This window comes from Ursus arctos, unplaced genomic scaffold (assembly GCF_023065955.2).
Source record: "Ursus arctos isolate Adak ecotype North America unplaced genomic scaffold, UrsArc2.0 scaffold_24, whole genome shotgun sequence".
Taxonomy (NCBI): Eukaryota; Metazoa; Chordata; class Mammalia; order Carnivora; family Ursidae; genus Ursus; species Ursus arctos.
Genome location: NW_026622919.1, coordinates 427,932 through 445,444, shown reverse-complemented (window position 1 = coordinate 445,444; position 17,513 = coordinate 427,932). Strand labels below are relative to the sequence as shown.

General features: G+C 53.0%; 1 protein-coding gene across 1 annotated transcript in view; it reads left to right on the top strand.

The window, feature by feature from the left end:
- The window catches only part of TBCD (tubulin folding cofactor D), a 160,652-nt gene that overhangs the window by 94,081 nt on the left and 49,058 nt on the right, over positions 1 to 17,513 (top strand). The window contains exons 15-17 of the mRNA XM_026483785.4: positions 4,076 to 4,133; positions 11,714 to 11,743; positions 14,146 to 14,231. Coding sequence (XP_026339570.1) covers positions 4,076 to 4,133; positions 11,714 to 11,743; positions 14,146 to 14,231 — 174 coding nt within the window. The remainder of the gene's footprint in view (positions 1 to 4,075; positions 4,134 to 11,713; positions 11,744 to 14,145; positions 14,232 to 17,513) is intronic.

Below are 17,513 nucleotides of genomic sequence, written 5' to 3'. Positions count from 1 at the left end.
TTCGTTCCTTCGTTCCTTCGTTCCTTCGTTCCTTCGTTCCTTCGTTCCTTCTTTCCACACCGTAGTGTGTGCTCACCAACAGGACGCGGGGGATCTCATGCCCAGAGCCGGGCACATGTGCCACGCACAGTTGGTTCTGCTCAGGGTTACTTAGAGATGGAACCTTCTGGGGCTCCTGTGATGCATGGTCTCGATACGTTGTCACTCTGTGGCCAGTTAAGACAGGAGCTGCATGGTGTGCGCTGGGCCTCGTCACAACTCCCCTCCTAGCTGGAGGCTCTGGGTCCTACTGACCCATGTGAGGCTGAGCTCGGGCCAGTGTGAGCCCGTGTCTTGTTGTTCTGCAGGGGCCCTCAGGCCACCACGTGGACACCCAGCCCCGGTGGCTGCCTGCTGTGGTTATTTCGGAGCCGGCTGGAAGGGAGGGAAGTAGCTAACATACATGGCAAAACAAGAAGCCACCTTCCAGAGCCATCTGTTAATACTTTGGCTCGGTCGCAACACGAACTTGAAGGCTTGAAGCTGAGCTGTCTTCATGGGGCCCCTTCCCCCACCAGCCCCTCAGAGCAGACTCATTGTCCGCCGCGCTGGCCTTGTGAGAACACTCACAGCAAACCTGCGAGTTGTCTCAGGGGCCTTGGCTGCACCAACAGGAGCCTGGTTGGAAGTGGACTCAGCCTGCCCTGAGTGGGGCCAGCATGTCCACAGACGGGTGGGAAGGGCCCGGAATTGTTGAAATGGACCCATCACTTAGGAGTAACCTTAAAGGGGTTCTGGCTGGCTTATGGGGTGGTTTCACAGTTCTTCTCGACATTTGTGCCTTTCTCTCGTTAATCAGTGTTCCATAATTTGAAAATTATGATTTAGGACAAATAGATTGATAGGAAATTTTAAGAATTCAATATAAAATGCGAACTTTTGGTAGTATTGCCTGGACCCAGAGTCAGTGAAGTTGTAAGTTTCCATTTTTCTTGTGTCAGATGTTGAAGCAGAAAATCTTGTGAATATTTTTTCCTGGAATACATATGATCTTATGGATTATGATAAAGCAGCTCTTGTTAAACGTAAACAGTAGTAGTGAAATTTCCATTAATTCTGAGAATATGTTTAGGAACGCATACCACACATGTTTTTGTAAAGAACAGCAGTTATGTAAGTTTTAGTTATTGAGAGATCACATTAACACATCTCCATGAGTTTAATGATTTCTACGATTTTATTAACAAAAGCCAGTGTGATGTTGCAATAGGTGACTTTTCTTTTAAGCCCAGTGTTTTTTAAATCTCATTTCGTCTGTAGTTTGTGGTCAGGAGTTTAGAGGAGAAAGGGAATAAGCTCTGGTGAGAGAGTTTTGCTGAACTTTTGGCTTCGCCAGTGAAAGGACCCAAGACACTGAAATCTTCAGATGTTTAGTTGCTTTTCAGAATTTTAATTTTGAACCAACTTGAGACTTAAAGGAGAGTTATAAGAAGAGTAGGAAAGTCTCCCGTGGGCCCTTCACCAGCTCCCCTCGTGTTGTCACCAAGTGCACCCACAGTGGGAAATGCACGCCCCATAGTTTCTCGCTTGCAGCCAGTCTGTGGTGGTGGCCTTGGTGGCGTCTTGGCTGGGGCCCACCCCAGACTCAGTGTGGGGGATGCGGCCCTTGGTCCTCTGGTTGAGGTGGGGTCTGTCAAGCTACTGGGATTGTCTTCCTTTATGCGTGACATGTATTCCCAGGGACTCTCTTGGCTGTTCTCTCATAAGGAAAAGGCGTTCTTCTCCCCTTTTACCCACTGCATGATCTGTGGATGTCTGTGTGGGCTCCTGGAGGTTTCATTTGCCCCTGGGCCTGTCGTCTAACCCTTGTTGGTTATGCTGTTCAGATGGCTCTGCCGTTGGCCTTTGGGAGTAGTTTCATGTTGGCTGCTGTGTCCTTTCAGTGGGACTGGGACTTTCATCTTTTTGAATAGGTTCTGGTTTTCTAGCATGACAAGATTCTCCAGGCTTATCTTTTGTTCCCTTGGCCCAGCCCAGAAATCAGCTGCTTCCAAGGGTTTGTGTTGGGATCTGAGATCCGGACTCTGCTTACTCTCCGATGCACAAGCGCCCACCAAGCGTGCCTCCAGCCAGAGTCCCTGCGTCCGTGCGGACTGTGCGACGACAGCCCAGCACCCCGTTGTCCTAGCTTTCTCTTCTCTTCCCTCTCCCTCCCTCTTCCTGGCTCTCGTTCGTGGCTGTGTGTTTACTTGTCCGCATGCAGTGTCTCCAGATCTGCTAGCCCACAGCCTACGAGGGGCACATCTCTCCCGCCCTGTCAAGGGTCACACAAGCTGGCCCTTGCTGTGGTGCTGCTCTGTGTAACAGACGCATGCCCTTGACTGTCGGGGTCCCCCACTTCCTGATGGATCTTTTACATTTGCTGCAATAAAGTTCCCTCCTGCTGTTTACCGTTCTGTGGGTTTTGAGAGATTCAGAGTTGGGTACCACAACTATGGTCCCAAACAGTAGTTCTGTCTTCCCTGGGTCCCCCCCTCTGCCCTTGGTAGTCGGCCACCCTGCCCCCTGGCCACGACCACACTGGCTTTGGGCCCTATAGTTTTGCCCTTTCTAGAATGTCTTCTGTATGGACACATAGAATATGTGGACTTTCCGTTTAGCAGAACGCACGTAGCTTCACCTGGGTTTTCTCGTGAGTTGATGCTTTATTCATTCTTACTACGCAGGAGGGTTTCGCAGTGTGGGCATGGAGGTAACTTGTCTGATTCAGGTCTCAGTGGGCTAGAACCAAGGTATCGGCAGGGTGGGTTCCCTCTGGAGGCTCTGGGGGAGAATCCATTCCTCTTCCAGCTTCTAGAGGCTGCCGTGTTCCTTGGCTTGTGGCCCTTTCTCCATCTTCAGAGATGGTAGCTTCAGGCCAAGTCCTCAGGCTGTGTCTCTTGGGTCTCCTCTGCCTCCTGCTTCCAGTCCCAGGGCCTTTGTGACTGTGTGGGGTCTATTGACATAGCCTCCCTGACCAGCCCCTGCAGCCTTAACTGCCCTCTGCCTGGTAATGCCACATGTTCACAGATTCTGGGATCACCACCTGGAGATCTGTGCCAGGGGGCGTTGATGTGCTGCCACTCGGTATTGACGGACGTGGTGCAGCTCGAGGGATTGGTCGGGTTCAGGAGGTCGTTGTTTAGGCTGGGAGAGCTGGGAAGTGTGGATGTGCCGAAGAGATGTCCCAGGGATTTGGAGGGAGGAAGAGGATTGAGATGTAGAAATAGGAGTGGGTCGTGTCAGGCCCTCAGCTATTGGGGAGGACGGGTGATGTTGCTTTGAGGTGGCCTCCGTGTGTCTGAAATACCCCTTTTTAAAAGCATTTTCTCTGGGCTGGCAGGGGATGCGAGTTCTCGCGTCATCCTTAGAACGAACACTGTCTCCACTCCTGCCCCAAATCCTTTGTTTTCATTGCTAAAACTTCACAAAGTCAAATGAGTGGTTTCTGTTTTATCAGTAATAATTAAGTGTGATGACCTAACGAAGAGGGGTTTAAATGAAGTCTGATGAATGTTATGAGCTTGGAAAAGGCTTCCTTTTCTCAGAGCACGGTTGTGGTTGGCTTGGGGGTGGGGGCATGGCCATCTGGAGGACTTTGTGTGACCCTGATAGCTGATTTTTGCACTTGGTTGGGTTTCTCAGCAGGGGCAGGGCCCAGAGGCTCCACTGGCTGCCTGTGGACGACCCTGTGTGCTCACTGTCCATCTTGGGGAGCTCTTGCCTGGTCCCGAGCATCCGTGTCCACGTCAGCCCTGCCTGTTTGCTTCTCCCCTCCCCCCAAGCGTGGCTGGTTCTCATCCTCTGGGCTCCCCCAGAGCAGGCTGAGCACAATCTGCCTTCCAGGCCCCTGTGTCCGGCAGCTCTTCTCCCTGTGACTTCCCTGGCACTCAGGTGTGCGTGCCTCACGTGGCTTGGTGGACCAGGGTCAGCCGCCTGTGGTGCTGGGAGCTCGCACACAGCATGCACTGAGCAAATGGAAGAGGCTCCCAAGTCATGCGGCAGGGTCTCTGTTCTTCACAGATTTCCTTTTAACCGTTTTTCCTCTTTTTCACAGCGCTCTGGTGATTGCCACAGTGTTTGACCGAAACATAAACTGCAGGAGAGCGGCCTCTGTGAGTTCTCTTATTCTGTTCCTTTTCCTGACGGTGTGGATGGGCTCTGAACCGTGCCCTGCTCTGCTGAGCAGGCCACGCACTCGTGGACGCTGCCCATGTACAGTGCCTAGGCAGCCACTCAGCAGAGTGCCAGCTCACATTGCCTCCCAGTTTCAGGGGGAAGGGAGTGGTCTTTAGCCTGTGAAGCGGGGTCAGGATTAAATGCCCCACCTCCAGCACACCGAGAAATGCAGCCATCTCGAGCGTTGTGAGTGGATGACGTAGTGCCTGATGACCAGACTCAGCTCAAGGTAGCCTGTGCTCCGGGGAAGGAGAAGAAAGTGGGTTCCGGGTGTGTGACCTGAGTGTGACGGCAGAGCAGGTGGCTTTGAGCCTCAGGAGTCGATGCCAAGCAGAGGTCAGCTCAGCTTCACGCAGTCGCGCTGGGCCTGGAGCCTCACTGGACGTGCCTGGCAGTCCCAGTGGGCCTTCCTGTGTTTGAACACTAGTGCCTGCCCCCCCCCCCCCAGAGCCTGGTCATGTTTGGGGTGCATTCTGTGTGCAAAGCACTTTCAGCAGGCAACACTGACCGGGAGTCTGCTTGAACATCCCACTGCTCCTCCGACAGAGCTGGGCTGTGGCCCCAAGCTCTGCTTCGGGGGTTCCTGTGGATGCTGTTAGAGATGATGGCTGCCAGGCCTTGTCCCTGGGATGCTCGCTGGTGACGTCATGGCTGTGCCCGGGCTTCACACAGGGCTGTCTTACTGATGGTCAGTCACTTAGATCAGGCTCAGACATGGGCTGGTGTAGGTGCTGAGGGACCAGAAGCCAGAGCCAAGAGTCCCTTCAGCAGCAGAGCCTGGTAGCTGAGGCGACAGACCGTCTGGAGACAGGAGCCTTAGTTTCAGGTACAGACAAGCAGCTCCCCAAGATTTAAGAGGTGAAGAATGGACATGGACAGAAAGGCTGTGCTTTGAGAAAAATGTGGGGGTGTAGCTGGTTGTGGCTGGTGGGGGAGGTGAAGCCAGGAGGACCCTGGTGATGGCCAAGGTTTGGTCTCCTTATGGTTCACTTTAATGGGAGACCTGCAGGAGAAGGGTCCAGCCTGAGAGGCACTGGGGCCTGAGAGGGTTTTCTGTGAGCACTCTGTGTTGTCAGAAATGGGGGTGTAGGGGACATAAATGTGTTCTGTGGGTGGTTGGACTGAGGGGTTGGATTGAGGGCCCCCAGCTGGGACGTGGAGAGAGCTACCCACCTTGCCCTGGGGGGCCTCACTGCATCATGGGGAGGTGGCCTTCCTGGCTCAGAAATGGGCGAGCCCCAGGGAGACGGGCAGGTAACCATGGGAGGGCCTTGATCCGGAGGGCTCTGCCCACAGACAGGGGGGCCGAAGCTGATTTTAGGTGTCCAGAGGGGAGCAGACACACGCTGTTAGCGACTGGTGGTAGAGAGAGGGTGGACGAGGCATCTGTACCCCACGGGCTGGTCCAGGGGGAGGTTGTGCGAGTTTGTGAGACGGATGAGGAGAAGAAGGTGTCTGCTAGGAGAGACTGAGAGCCGCTCGCCGAAATCCACATTCAGAGTTTGAACATTCGCTTCAGTAAGGTTATTAACAATTAACGGAAAAAGATACCGTGGAGGAGATTCCGGCTGGTGGGAGAGGGCGCAGGCCAGCAGTTGGGCTTGTGCCTGGCTGGGTCGGAGGTGAAAGGTAGGACTCGATGGTAGGACACATAAGTGCGCTCAGACTGCCTTCGGCACGTGGTGCCCTGCCCTGGGATGGGGGGTTTGGGAGAATCAGTGCCATGCTGGGCATGCTCCCATGTGCTCTGGGAACACGTTTTGGGATTGTTAGTGTCACACTCAAGCTGGGACAGTGCAGGCTGGAGTGGCTGGGGGCCAGGGAAGTACCTGGATTAGGTGGGAAAGGATGGGTAGTAGGCAGTGGCATGGCTACACAGGTAAGGTACCCACGTGCATAGTTCTTGAGGGGTGGGCCCTGCTGGATCAATTGCAGTTGGTTCCTGCTGCTCCTGCAGAAATGCCAGCAGTTTCTTTCCCACAGGGAGGAAGCCAGGCCAGGCAGCACTCGGCCACAGCTCTCTTTTTCTGTCCTGCCATTCCCAGGCCAGGGCTTCAGCTCTCAAGGGCATCCTTTCCAGGGCACCTGGCACCACACATGGGCCGTGGGGTGTGGACCCAGTTTCCGGGTCTTGTCTTGGGGTTCCTGTGGGGCTGGCGGCTCCGAGGCGGGAATGGCCAGTGGGGTCTGCACCCGTGGCTGGCTCTGTTGGGAGGAAGGTGTGGGAAATGGCAGGGCCTTCACCTCCCTCTTACTGGTGTGTGTGAGCTCAGGTCTGGGGTGTATGTGCTCCTTATGGCTCTGCATACAGACTCTTGTCATCTGTGAGTAAAAGAGAAGCTTACTGGTGCTTTCCAGTCTTGATGGCTTTTCTTTTTCTTGCCTAAGTGTGCTGGTAAGAGGGGCTGCAGGTACCGTGCTGAGCAGAGGTGGGGACAAGGGACACCCTGCCTTGCTGTCAGTCTCAGGGACAGGCCAGCTTTCACCGTCGGGTGTGGTGGTTGCTCTCAGGGTTTTGTAAATACGCTTTAGCAGGTTGAGGAAGTGCTGCTAGTTTGTTGTGAGGGTTTTTTTTTTGTTTTTTTTGTTTTAATCATGAATGGATGTTTGCTTTTGACATGGTCAAGTGGTTCTGTGCTGTATTCTGTTAATATGATGTGTCCTATTAATTGATTTTGCAGGTATTAAACCAACCTTACATTCCCAGGTTAAGTCCCATTTGTCTTGGTATCATCCTTTTTCTTATGTTGCTGGATTCAGTTTGCCAAAGTTTTGTTGAGAGTTTTGAGTCTGTATTCGTAAGGGATATTGGACTGTCGTTTCCGTTTGTTGTGATGTTTTTCTCTGGCTTTGGAATTAGGGTAATCTGGCCTCATGGAAGGAATTGGGAATACAAGCTCTTCCTCTTGTATTTTGTAGAAGTAGTTTTAAAAGCTTGCCGTGGAGCACCTGGGTGGCTCAGTCGGTTAAGTGTCTGCCTTTGGCTTAGGTCCTGATCTCAGGATCCTGAAATCGAGCCCTGCGCCGGGCTCTCTGCTCAGCGGGGAGTCTGCTTGTCCCTCTCCCTCTGCTGCTCCCTCTGCTGCTTATCTCATGCTCTCTCAAATGAATAAATAAAATTAAAAAAAAAAAAAGATTGCTATTACTTTATTTCTACTTTATTTTATTTATTTATTTACTTGATTGACAGCACACAAGCAGGGGGAGCGGCAGAGGGAGAGGGAGAAGCAGGCTCCCTGCTGAGCAGGGTGCCCAATGTGGGGCTTGATCCCAGGACCCTGAGATATGACCCAAGCCGAAGGCAGATGCTTAACCCACTGAGCCACCCAGGTGCCCTGTCTTTGTTTCTACTTTAAATGTTTGGTGGAAATCATCAGTGAACCCATCTGGGCCTGTTCTGTTTTTAGTTTCTTGTTTCTTTGGAAGTATTTTGTTATTAATTCAGTTTGTTTAGCTTGTCTGTTCTTTCTAGTGAAGGAACTTCTCTGTCCATCTAAGCTGTCAGATGCAGCGACAGGACACGGGGGGTGGGGGGCAGCACTCCCTCTGCCACTTCTCATGCTGTGCTCCGTCCCATGTCACCATGAGGATGGTTGGCACTGCTGTTGACACGTGGTAGGTGCTCCACAGATGCATGTTTCCTGAGTGGGTGACTGTGGACCCGGGGACCAGCATGGCACCTGCTTCCTTTGCTTGGGATGATGCCGGCGGAGCGTGGGCCTCCCTTGTGTGCGGGAGCTCGGTTGGAGAGTCTCCTGTGACCCTGGACAGTGCCTGCCTGACTGCCTGCTCTCTGTACCCAAAATAGGTCTGACATAAGAGGTGCTGGGCCTTGGGCCCTTCAAAATTTTGTCTCAAGAGAGAGTTTGCCAGCAAAGTCAGTCTCTTCTGTGTTCATGCAGTTTTGTTTCTGTTGTCTGGAGTGTCAGTAGGAAGCCCCATGATTCCTTGAGAGGCCTTCGCATCGCTGCCCTGACATTTACCTGCTGGCCATAATCGTAAGACACTTTCAAACACCATGATCATTTTTTGTTAAGTCTGGACTTAAGAAGTAGTACATTTCTTTTGTTTACTGTAAAGTCAAACATTTTAATGGGAAGCAGCAGTGAGATCAAAGCACTGATACGTTTATAAACCCTGAGGAAAGGGTGAAAAAAACCAGAAATCATTTTGTTTGTTTTTCAAGTTGGAATTAAAATCCTTCAAAATTAGCAGGAGATTCTTTGCATAGGACATCATCTATATACAGCTGCTTACCTAGCAGCTGTAAGATTAGAAGTGAGGGTAAGAGAGGCATTTGTTTAAAGCTCACTTGAAAAGCTGAGGACTGAGTAGGTGGTAACTCGGAATGAATTCCCTTCCCCGGCGCTGCCTCCACAGATAAAGGCATGTTTTGCCCTTTCTGGCTCCTGCTTGTGCCCATGTTTCATGCTCTCTGTGGTGGGTCATTCCCTGCTGAGGTTAGGAGGCCCTGGGGCCATGCGCTCGCCCGAGGACGAGGTTACCCTGCTCACCCAGGGACCACAGGGCCACCCAGAGGGCGTGGGCACAGAGAGGGTTTGAGCTGCTGTGTCCCTTTGGACCTTCCTCTGCGTCCTGCGGTTCCCGTGTCACCAGTTCCTGCCTGCAGTGTCGCGACGTGCCTCCAGGTCTGTGCTGGTGATGGTAGAAATGTGAGTTTGCCAGGCACCGTGGGGCGTTGATGAGTGCTGTGTTCAGTCTTCACAGCAACCTCGTGAGGATCTGAGTGGGGTGGCGAACGGAGGCCTGACTGGTTGATTAGGGTAAACACATTCGTGAACACTTAGTTATGTAGCTGTTTAGTGTTCATTACTCTCCACGTTGGAAGGTACCCACCTGGCCTGCAAATGTGTCGACATTTTGAGAAGACTTGTCCCGAGCTGGGAAGGAAGGAGTGGTGCAGATGGGTGGCCCCGTGCTTCCTCATGCGAGGGTCAGGGTGAGGAGGGAGACGGAGCCTGCGAGCCGTGCTTCATCCGCAGTTACACTAAGTCTCCTTAAAGGCCACATTTAGCTAAAAGATGTTTGGTGTCTAACCCTCTGTGTTGCTACTTTCTGACTTTCTGTGTTGCTGTTGCATGGATGGAGTCGTGCAGCGTGGGACTCTTAGGACCGCTGTGTTCCTCGCAGGTCCGTCCTGCCCCTTGCTGGTCAGCTCCTGGTGGTGGCAGAGCCGCAGTCCCTCGAACCGTTGGCATGTTGTGGGAGCTCTGGGTTGTGTCTGGTTTTGTGCTGTTTTAAGAATTAAGCTGCTGTGAACATTCGTGTGCGGGTGTTTGTGGGACTGTGACTTCTCTTTCTGGATGAATGCAGCAGGACCGTGGCAGGCTGATGGTGGTTGCCTGTTTAGCCCAGCGTTCCGAGGCGCTGTGCCGTTTCACCTTCCCACCGGCAGTCTGTCCGGGATCCCGTCTTCCTGCAGCTTCGCCAGCATTCTGTGTTTGTTACATGGTCCTATCAGGCGTGTAGTGATCCCTCGTTGTGCTTTTAAGTTGCCTCCCTTTGATGGTGAGCACCTCTCCATTGTTGTTGCTCCCGAGCCTCCCCTTTGGTAAAGCGTCTGTTCGAGCCTTCTGCCTGCTCGTTGGCCGCTGTGTGTGCTCGAGTGTGGAGCTTGTTACGCTCCAGATGCGAGGTGCTCCCTCATCGGCGTATGGCTCCCGGGCCTGCTCCCAGGCTGTGGCTTCTGGCCTCCTGACAAGGCGTTTCGCAGAGCAGGAGTTTTAAAGTTTGACGTGACCAGTTTTTCAGTTTTTCTTATGTGGATTGTGTTTTCAGTGTCCATTCTCAGAATTCTGGCCTGGCCCTCGGTCGTAAAGGCGTTCTCTGTTTTTCCATTCTGTTCCACCCCTCTCCGTGTCTGTCCTCTGTCCACGTGCAGTCAGCCGCCATGCTGAGGACAGCCATTCCTTCCCTCTCTTCTTCAGGACTGCTTTACCTGTTCCAGGGCTTCGTTTTTCCACATAAATCTTGTATTACTTTTTACCTTTTTGATGTCATCAGAGTGGTAAATGGGTTCCTAAATTTTGTTGTTATGTAAATTGACATTCTGTCATATTTCCATTGCCTTTTGGTTGGTTTCTTATTTTCTTTAATGAATTTATAGCAAAAGGTTCAAAATGGTATGTAGTGAAAAGTGAGTCTCCCTCCTTCCAGTTTGAAAGCTGTGGGAGGGCCATGGGAGAAATGCCCGTCTGCTTGTGCCTGGAGACCACCCTGGTTCTGGTTTTCTGTGGGACCTGCTTGAGATGCTGGCAAGGGGCAGACTCGAGTCTCTGTGCTTTGGTTTCTCAAGTTCCTTTCTGCACACCTGCATATGCTCCCTCTCACGCCCTGTAGGTACGCAGTGAACTGCCCCCACAGGCTCCTCTCCACGGGAAGGGGCTGCGTCCGTGGGCAGGGAGCCCTCCCAGGCTGCCCTGACTTCAGACCTGTCGCACGCTGACCACATGGCTGTGAGGTGGTGGCCTGTGCTGCTGTGCTCGATGTCCTGCTCTGTTGGGGAACTCTGAGCCCTGCTGCTTTGGGCAGAGTGGAGTTGGGGGCACCAGCTGGGTAGTAGATGGGAAAGGAGGCACTGCCCGTGCGCACAGGCCCTGCTGTTGTCACTGCGCAGACGGCCTGCCCGTCACCCCTCTGCAGAGCAGGTGGGGGTGCAGGATGTGGGGCCAGTGGGGAAGGGCCAGCGGGGATGGGGGCCAGCGGGGAAGGGGGCCAATGGGGACGGGGGCCAGTGGGGAAGGGCCAGCGGGGAAGGGCCAGCGGGGACGGTGGCCAGCGGGGAAGGGCCAGCGGGGACGGGCCAGCGGGGATGGGCCAGCGGGGAAGGGGGCCAGTGGGGACGGGCCAGTGGGGAAGGGCCAGCGGGGAAGGGGGCCAGCGGGGAAGGGGGCCAGCGGGGACGGGCCAGCGGGGAAGGGGGCCAGCGGGGAAGGGGGCCAGCGGGGACGGGGGCCAGCGGGGACGGGGAGCAGGCATTTTAAAGAAAGCACCTAAAGACACTTCATTCTGTTTAAGTAAATATTTTGAGCTCTGGTCCTGTGTTGGAGGCTCAGGGCTTGTCCATGACAGCCCCTGGGGAAGGCAACGGGAGGAGGTGGGCCATTATGTTCATCATTGGAAGCTGCTGTCACAGAGTTCCCAGGAAGAGGGTCTCGCGTTGGATTTGATTTAACTGATTTGACTCTGTTCTCAGGCCTCTATCTAGGGCCTTGAATTAGGCGTCGGTGAGAAGCTTGGCATCCACATCCGAAGGACACGTTTCAGGATGTGTCTGATTTTATAAACTGAATTGTGGTTTAAAAAAGCACCAGGACCTAGAGACAGAATGACAACTACCCTGGAGGCTCTGATCTGCCAACAATGAGGACTTTTATTTAAAAAAATAAAGCCATGGGTCATTTGTGCGGCACAGCGTTGGTTTTGAATTTCTCTCCTGGTGTTTAGCAAAGCGCAGACCTAACTCACCTGCTCTGTTTGTTCTTCTTCTCCTTAGGCTGCTTTCCAGGAGAATGTGGGAAGACAGGTATGGCTACTTCTTGAAGTCTTCATTCCTAAAACTTCCTGTAGTTTTAGCAGTAGAAATACCGAAAGCTACAAACTTGTTATCTCCTCGCATTGTTAGATGAGGGTAAAGAATTTACCTAGAATAAGCTAATATTTAACTCAGTGATGTGTGGTCACAGACCCACTCATGATGTTATCCAGGGGAGAGTTGACACAAATTTTAAACAGTTAGTATTGTGTTTTATGGGAAACCCGAATGTGTAAGTATTTCACACATACACACACGTCAGAGGTCAGTGCCTTACGCATTGCCACCCGATTTTAGCAGCTGCCTGTGGGTGAGGGAGGGATGTGGGTGGAGGAGCCCGGCTTCTCAGGGACAGAGATGTGATCACTGCCCATCCTACGTGTGGTAGGAGCCAGCTTCTGGAAGCCATTGACCCTGTGGCCTCTCTCTGTACCCACCAACCCCATTGTGCCCCCTAGTCCTGAACCTCTCATGACTGGTCAGCCTTGGCTGGGTGGTGTGGCTCTTATCACCGAGTCATTCACACTGCGTGTGCCGGTGGCCACACTAGGACGTGTGGCCAGCCTGGGGAAGAATCATATCATGTTGGGGGAACACTGAGGCAGGTCATGTTGGGGGAACACTGAGCTGAGCTCTGGTGAGCGCCCCAGGAGGAAGATCTGGGCTGAAGAGTGTATTGTGGGCGAGGGCATCAGCAGATGGTGCTGGGGGACAAGAGGAGACAGTGATGGGCATCTGGGACTTGGGGGTCAGAAGTCAGGCTGCAGGGCCTAAGGGGAGCCTCATGTAGAAGTCTCACTCAGCAGTGGGAGAGGCAGGTCTCAGGGAGGGAAGCCTCAGGTAAAACACAAACATTTTGACTTGGTGTTGGGGTGTTTGGGGGGGGAAAATGCCCCCTATGTGGGGAAAGTGCCCCCTGTGTCCATGAGGGCCCTCGTTGCAGACCCGGGGGCCTGGATTCTGCACGCTGGGTCCATGGTCTCCCGGTTTAGTTGCCGTTCTCCCGGGCTGCCAGAGGCCAGGATGAGGGCTGACCCTTCTGCTTCCACAGGGGAGGCGACCTTTGGTTCTTGGTGGGACGTTCTCCCAGAATCGGCCCAGGAGGGCCATCGAGTCCTGCTCCCACAGCTGGCTGCAGGGCACATGCTGCTTTGTGCTTCATTCTCCTCTAGCACCTCTGCCCCTCGGGGTCTCTCCCCTTCTTCCCTGGCTCGGAGGTGGTTGGGGCCAGTGTCCGTGGATGTCCCTTAGTCCACGTCCACCTGGGGCCCTGGAAACTTAGGAGACAGCGGCTCCCTAGGAGAAGACAGCTGACCTCTGAAGGGGAAAAACTTCAGTGTGTCGGGGCCGCAAGTGTGGGGAGCTCCAGAAGGCAGTGCTGCTCTGGCGAAGGAAGGGGTTGGACAGGGAAGGAACCTGCTGGAAGCTGAACTGAGGGGCTCTGGGCACCCCGAAGTCAGAGTCCAGGAGAAAGAGGTGTCTCCCCACCCCGGCTTCCAGTCTGCTTTGGGCCGAGCCCTGTTCCAGACACAAGGTGGTCTGGACCAGGGGTGCTTTTGGTTCCTGGCTGTCACCGTGTCCCATTTTGTGGGGACACTCGGGTTGGGTGGACTTTCAGAGAGAGGAAAGGCCTTTAACCATGGTCTAGGTTCAGGGGATCAGCCGGAGCTGGTGTTCCTGGGGGTGTCCCCTCACCCACCCCACCTCCCCTGTACTGATGTTTCCCGTGAAACCAGTGTCCACATGGCACAGGGCGCGGGGGAGCCTTGCAGCTGTTTAAGAGACACAGACTTGGAAGGAAGTGGAGTCTGTGTGGGCCCAGGGTGCCCCCCAGCCCTGCACACGGCAGTGTCCTACGGTTTGGTGGGAACGTTGGAGAAGAAGGATGTGAACTTGCCAAAGTAAACAGGGACACACTCTGGGGAGGGCGTATAAACTCCCTGACTTGGGATGAGGTGATTAGTGATGTTTGCATGTTTGCGAGAATTCCCCAAATGTGACACACAGACTTGAAGTGTGCAAATGGTGCTGGGAGAATGGCTCACAGGATGGCCACAGACCTTCTGTGTACAACACATGCAGTATCTGGGATGTGCATGGGATCAGGTGTGCCTGTACTGTTGAGACCGGGTTTTGTTTGTTTTTATGGTGTGGGTGTGAAGAAGGTAACATTTTAAAATTGAAAATGTTTGAGTTGTTTGAAAAAAATAATGAAATATTTTTAAGTGGTTCGTATCCTACTAACACAGTGTCCAGCGTGAGATGGACAGCCAGTGAGTTGTCCGCGTGCCTCTGTCGTAGGTGTGAGTGGGTATGAACGTGGCCGTTGACCTTCTGCAAATGCCTCCCCTCACCTGTGCCATTTGTCTTCTCCCTCTTGACTCTGTGACTAGGGCACTTTCCCTCACGGAATCGATATTTTGACTGCAGCGGACTACTTTGCTGTCGGCAACAGAGCTAACTGTTTCCTGGTTATAAGGTAAGTTGTTAATTTGTCACAAAATACGATACTCCCTGTGATGCAGATGTCAGAAAATTCTCCACAATTTTCCTTTTCCCCTGAAAAGGTCACTAAGAGTAGACATAATTTACATGACCGAAATTTGTGTTTCCCGGTGATTGGACCAGGTGCCTAGTGTGGGATTCTGTTTACATAGACTCTAGAAAATGCAAATTAATCCAAAGGGACAACGGCGGGTCTGGGTGGCCTGGGGAGGGGTGTGGGATCTGCTTGCTTTTTAAAGGGCGCTAACAGTTTCAAGCGTGATAACCAGAATAAGTGCTGTCTCTGGGCGTCCCCTCCTCCCAGCCCTCCCTGTTGTGTGGGTGCTGCCTCTGTGCCGCCTTCGCGCCCCACGCTTCCTCCGGCTGCCGCAGACCCACAAAGGTGGCTTAGAAGGGATTGTTCGTTTGTTTTTTCTTTCCAGTAAAATAGTGCTTCCCAAGTTGAAGGGGTCTCTGGGTTGTTTATGAGATGCGAATAAGAAGAGGTATTTGAGGGGCGCCTGGGTGGCTCAGTCGTTAAGCATCTGCCTTCGGCTCAGGGCGTGATCCCGGTGATCTGGCATCAAGCCCCACATCAGGCTCCTCCACTGGGAGCCTGCTTCTTCCTCTCCCACTCCCCCTGCTTGTGTTCCCTCTCTCGCTGTCTCTCTCTCTGTCAAATGAATAAATAAAATCTTAAAAAAAAAAAAAAAAGAGGTACTTGAGAAATCAGGTCAGGGGTGAATGTGTAATATCTCCAGCAGCGCTGCAGGACCCGAGTCAGACGTGCACCTGCGCGACTTGGGTGCTGGGAGGCATCGTGCTGCGTTACTAGCTCCTCGCTGCGGCGCCAGCACGGGAAGGGCCCGCTGTATCACCCGTGCCGCGTCGCCCTGGACGTGCGTTAACCGTTCTGCGCCCTAAGGAGAGACTCCCCACCGGTGCAGGACGTGCGGGAGTTACTCTTCTCCATGACCAGCACGCATAGATTTTTTTTTAAAAACATAACATTTGGCCCCTTTCTCAAAGAGTCTGACTAACACACTGTATTTTTAGCATCCTTTCCATCTTTTCTGAACATCTAATAGCTTTCTGTGCCTTATCAGTTCTTTCCTGCTTTTGTTCTGTTTTCTTTGTTAATATTTGAACATATATTTTAATGTGGAACATTTACTGTGGGGGGTGGGATGGGAGGAGGAGAGGGAACCGTGCTGAGGGGGACAGCCCAGGAGGAATGGTCCAGTGTCAGTGGGGCCCAGCTCGCTGTAGTGGGGGGCTTCTGAGCCATAGTGAGGGGTGTGCATCATCCTGAGTCACGGGACGCGGCTCGAGAGGTCTGCGTTTTGGCAACTGGAAGTGCGGAGGTCGGTCAGGACCCCTCACAAGTTGATTCTTCTGGAGATCAGAGTTTCTGGCACACACAGGAATGGAAGCAAGTTGAAAGCAGCAGGTGAAGACAGTCAGGTGGGGCGTACCAGCAGGTGCCTCACCTTTGTTTTTACTCCGACAGCTTTGTTAAAGTTCTGAGAGCACGAGGACACTGCCCGTCTCACACGTATGTTCTGATCTGTCGCCACGCCCAGGTGGTGGAAGAGCTGCCACCAGAGTTCCCCCAGGCCCCCTCCCCGGGTGGCTCCGGTCTGCTGCTCCCTGAGTTCGTTTGCACTTTCTTAAGTGGTGCGAATGGAATCACACGGTGTGCACCCTGTATTTGTGCTGGTTCTTTCACTCGTCGTGTGCTAATGATTCATTCATTCCTTGGTTGCTGACCAGTGTTCCACGCTTGTCTGTCCCAGTTGAGGCACACCTGGGTGTCTCCAGTTTGGGGCAGCTACAGATAAAGCAGCAGTGAACGCCCATGTCCACACCTGTCTGTGGGCAGGTGCTTTCGCTTGTTGAGGGCCTAGGGATGGAACAGCTGGACCCTAACTTTTTAAGAAACCGCCAGACAGACTTCCAGGCAGTGGCTCAGTTTCACACGGCCCCGGCAGCCACCCTTCGCTGTGGCCCATCTTTCTAATTGTGGCCAGGAGCAGCTCCTTCATCTGTGTTTTCCTAATGACCTACGGCTTTGAGCATCTCTCGGGAGCTTCTTTGATCAATCTTTTACCTATTTATTGGGTTAGTTTTCTTCTTACTGAGAATTTGAGAATTCTTTATATAGTCTGGATACAAGTCCTTTTTCAGGTAAACAATCCGCAAACGTTTTCTTTTTGCCTGTGATTTGTCCTTTCAGTATCCTGTGTATTCCTGAGACTAAACCTCTAGAAAAGTCGTGTTTATTTCTGTACACCTATTTTATTACATATAATTTCCATATAGGAAGATTCACCAATTTAAAATGTGGGTTTTGGCTGATGGGTGGCCACCACTGCGGTCAACGAGGGGCGCGCTTCCCTCCAGAAAGTCACTCAATCCCGGGCCCTGGCAGCTCTGAGCCGCCTCCTGTGCCCAGAGTCTGCCTTCTTTGGAATTGGTGTGAACGGAGTCACAAGGTGCGTTTGCTTTTGTGTCCTGGCTTCACCGTGTTACTGAGTTCTGCTTTCCCCTGCCCTGTCCCTCGTTCACCAGCTGGTGGTCACTCGAGCCCCTTTGACGTCAACATGTGAACACAGGGCTGTTCCTGTTGGGACACAACCAGTGGTCGTTGGCACTTTCTGTTGTGGGTGTCCTGTTGCTGGAAGTTTCCTTAGCAGATTTCTGACATCTGTAGTCCTGTGCATGCTTCTTGAAATACATTTTGTTGTATTTTGCTTTCCAGTAATTTGCACATTCCTGTCATACAAGTTCTTCGAACTAAGGAGCCCTTGGAGCAAACTGTCTCCTTCCCTGCCTCCTAGCTCAGCGAATGGCACGCCACCCGCACGGTCAGCTCCGTTTTGCTTCTCTTGCTGTCTCCTTCCCCACATCCGCTTGGTGACCTAGTTCTGTCACTTCTGTGTCCCTAATAGCCTTCAAATACTCCTCATGCTGTCGATCCCCTCAGCTGTCCCTGCGGCCCAGCTCTTACTGTCCCGACACTGGCCAGGTCCTCGCCTGCTACCCTCTGCTGACACCCTCTTTAGCTCTGCACTTGGTCTCCGTGCAGACCCTGAGCACTCAGGGAGTGCTGTACACCGGGGGGTGGTTCCGGGCGTGTGTCTTCCCCATGGTCAGCTGTCAGTTGGTGCCAGAGGTCGACTAGAACTCAGGTGGCTGGCCTCTGTCCATTTCTTCCCGTGAGGCCACTGTTCATGGATGCTGGCCTGGGGCAGTCCGGTCTGGCAGTTCCCAGGGC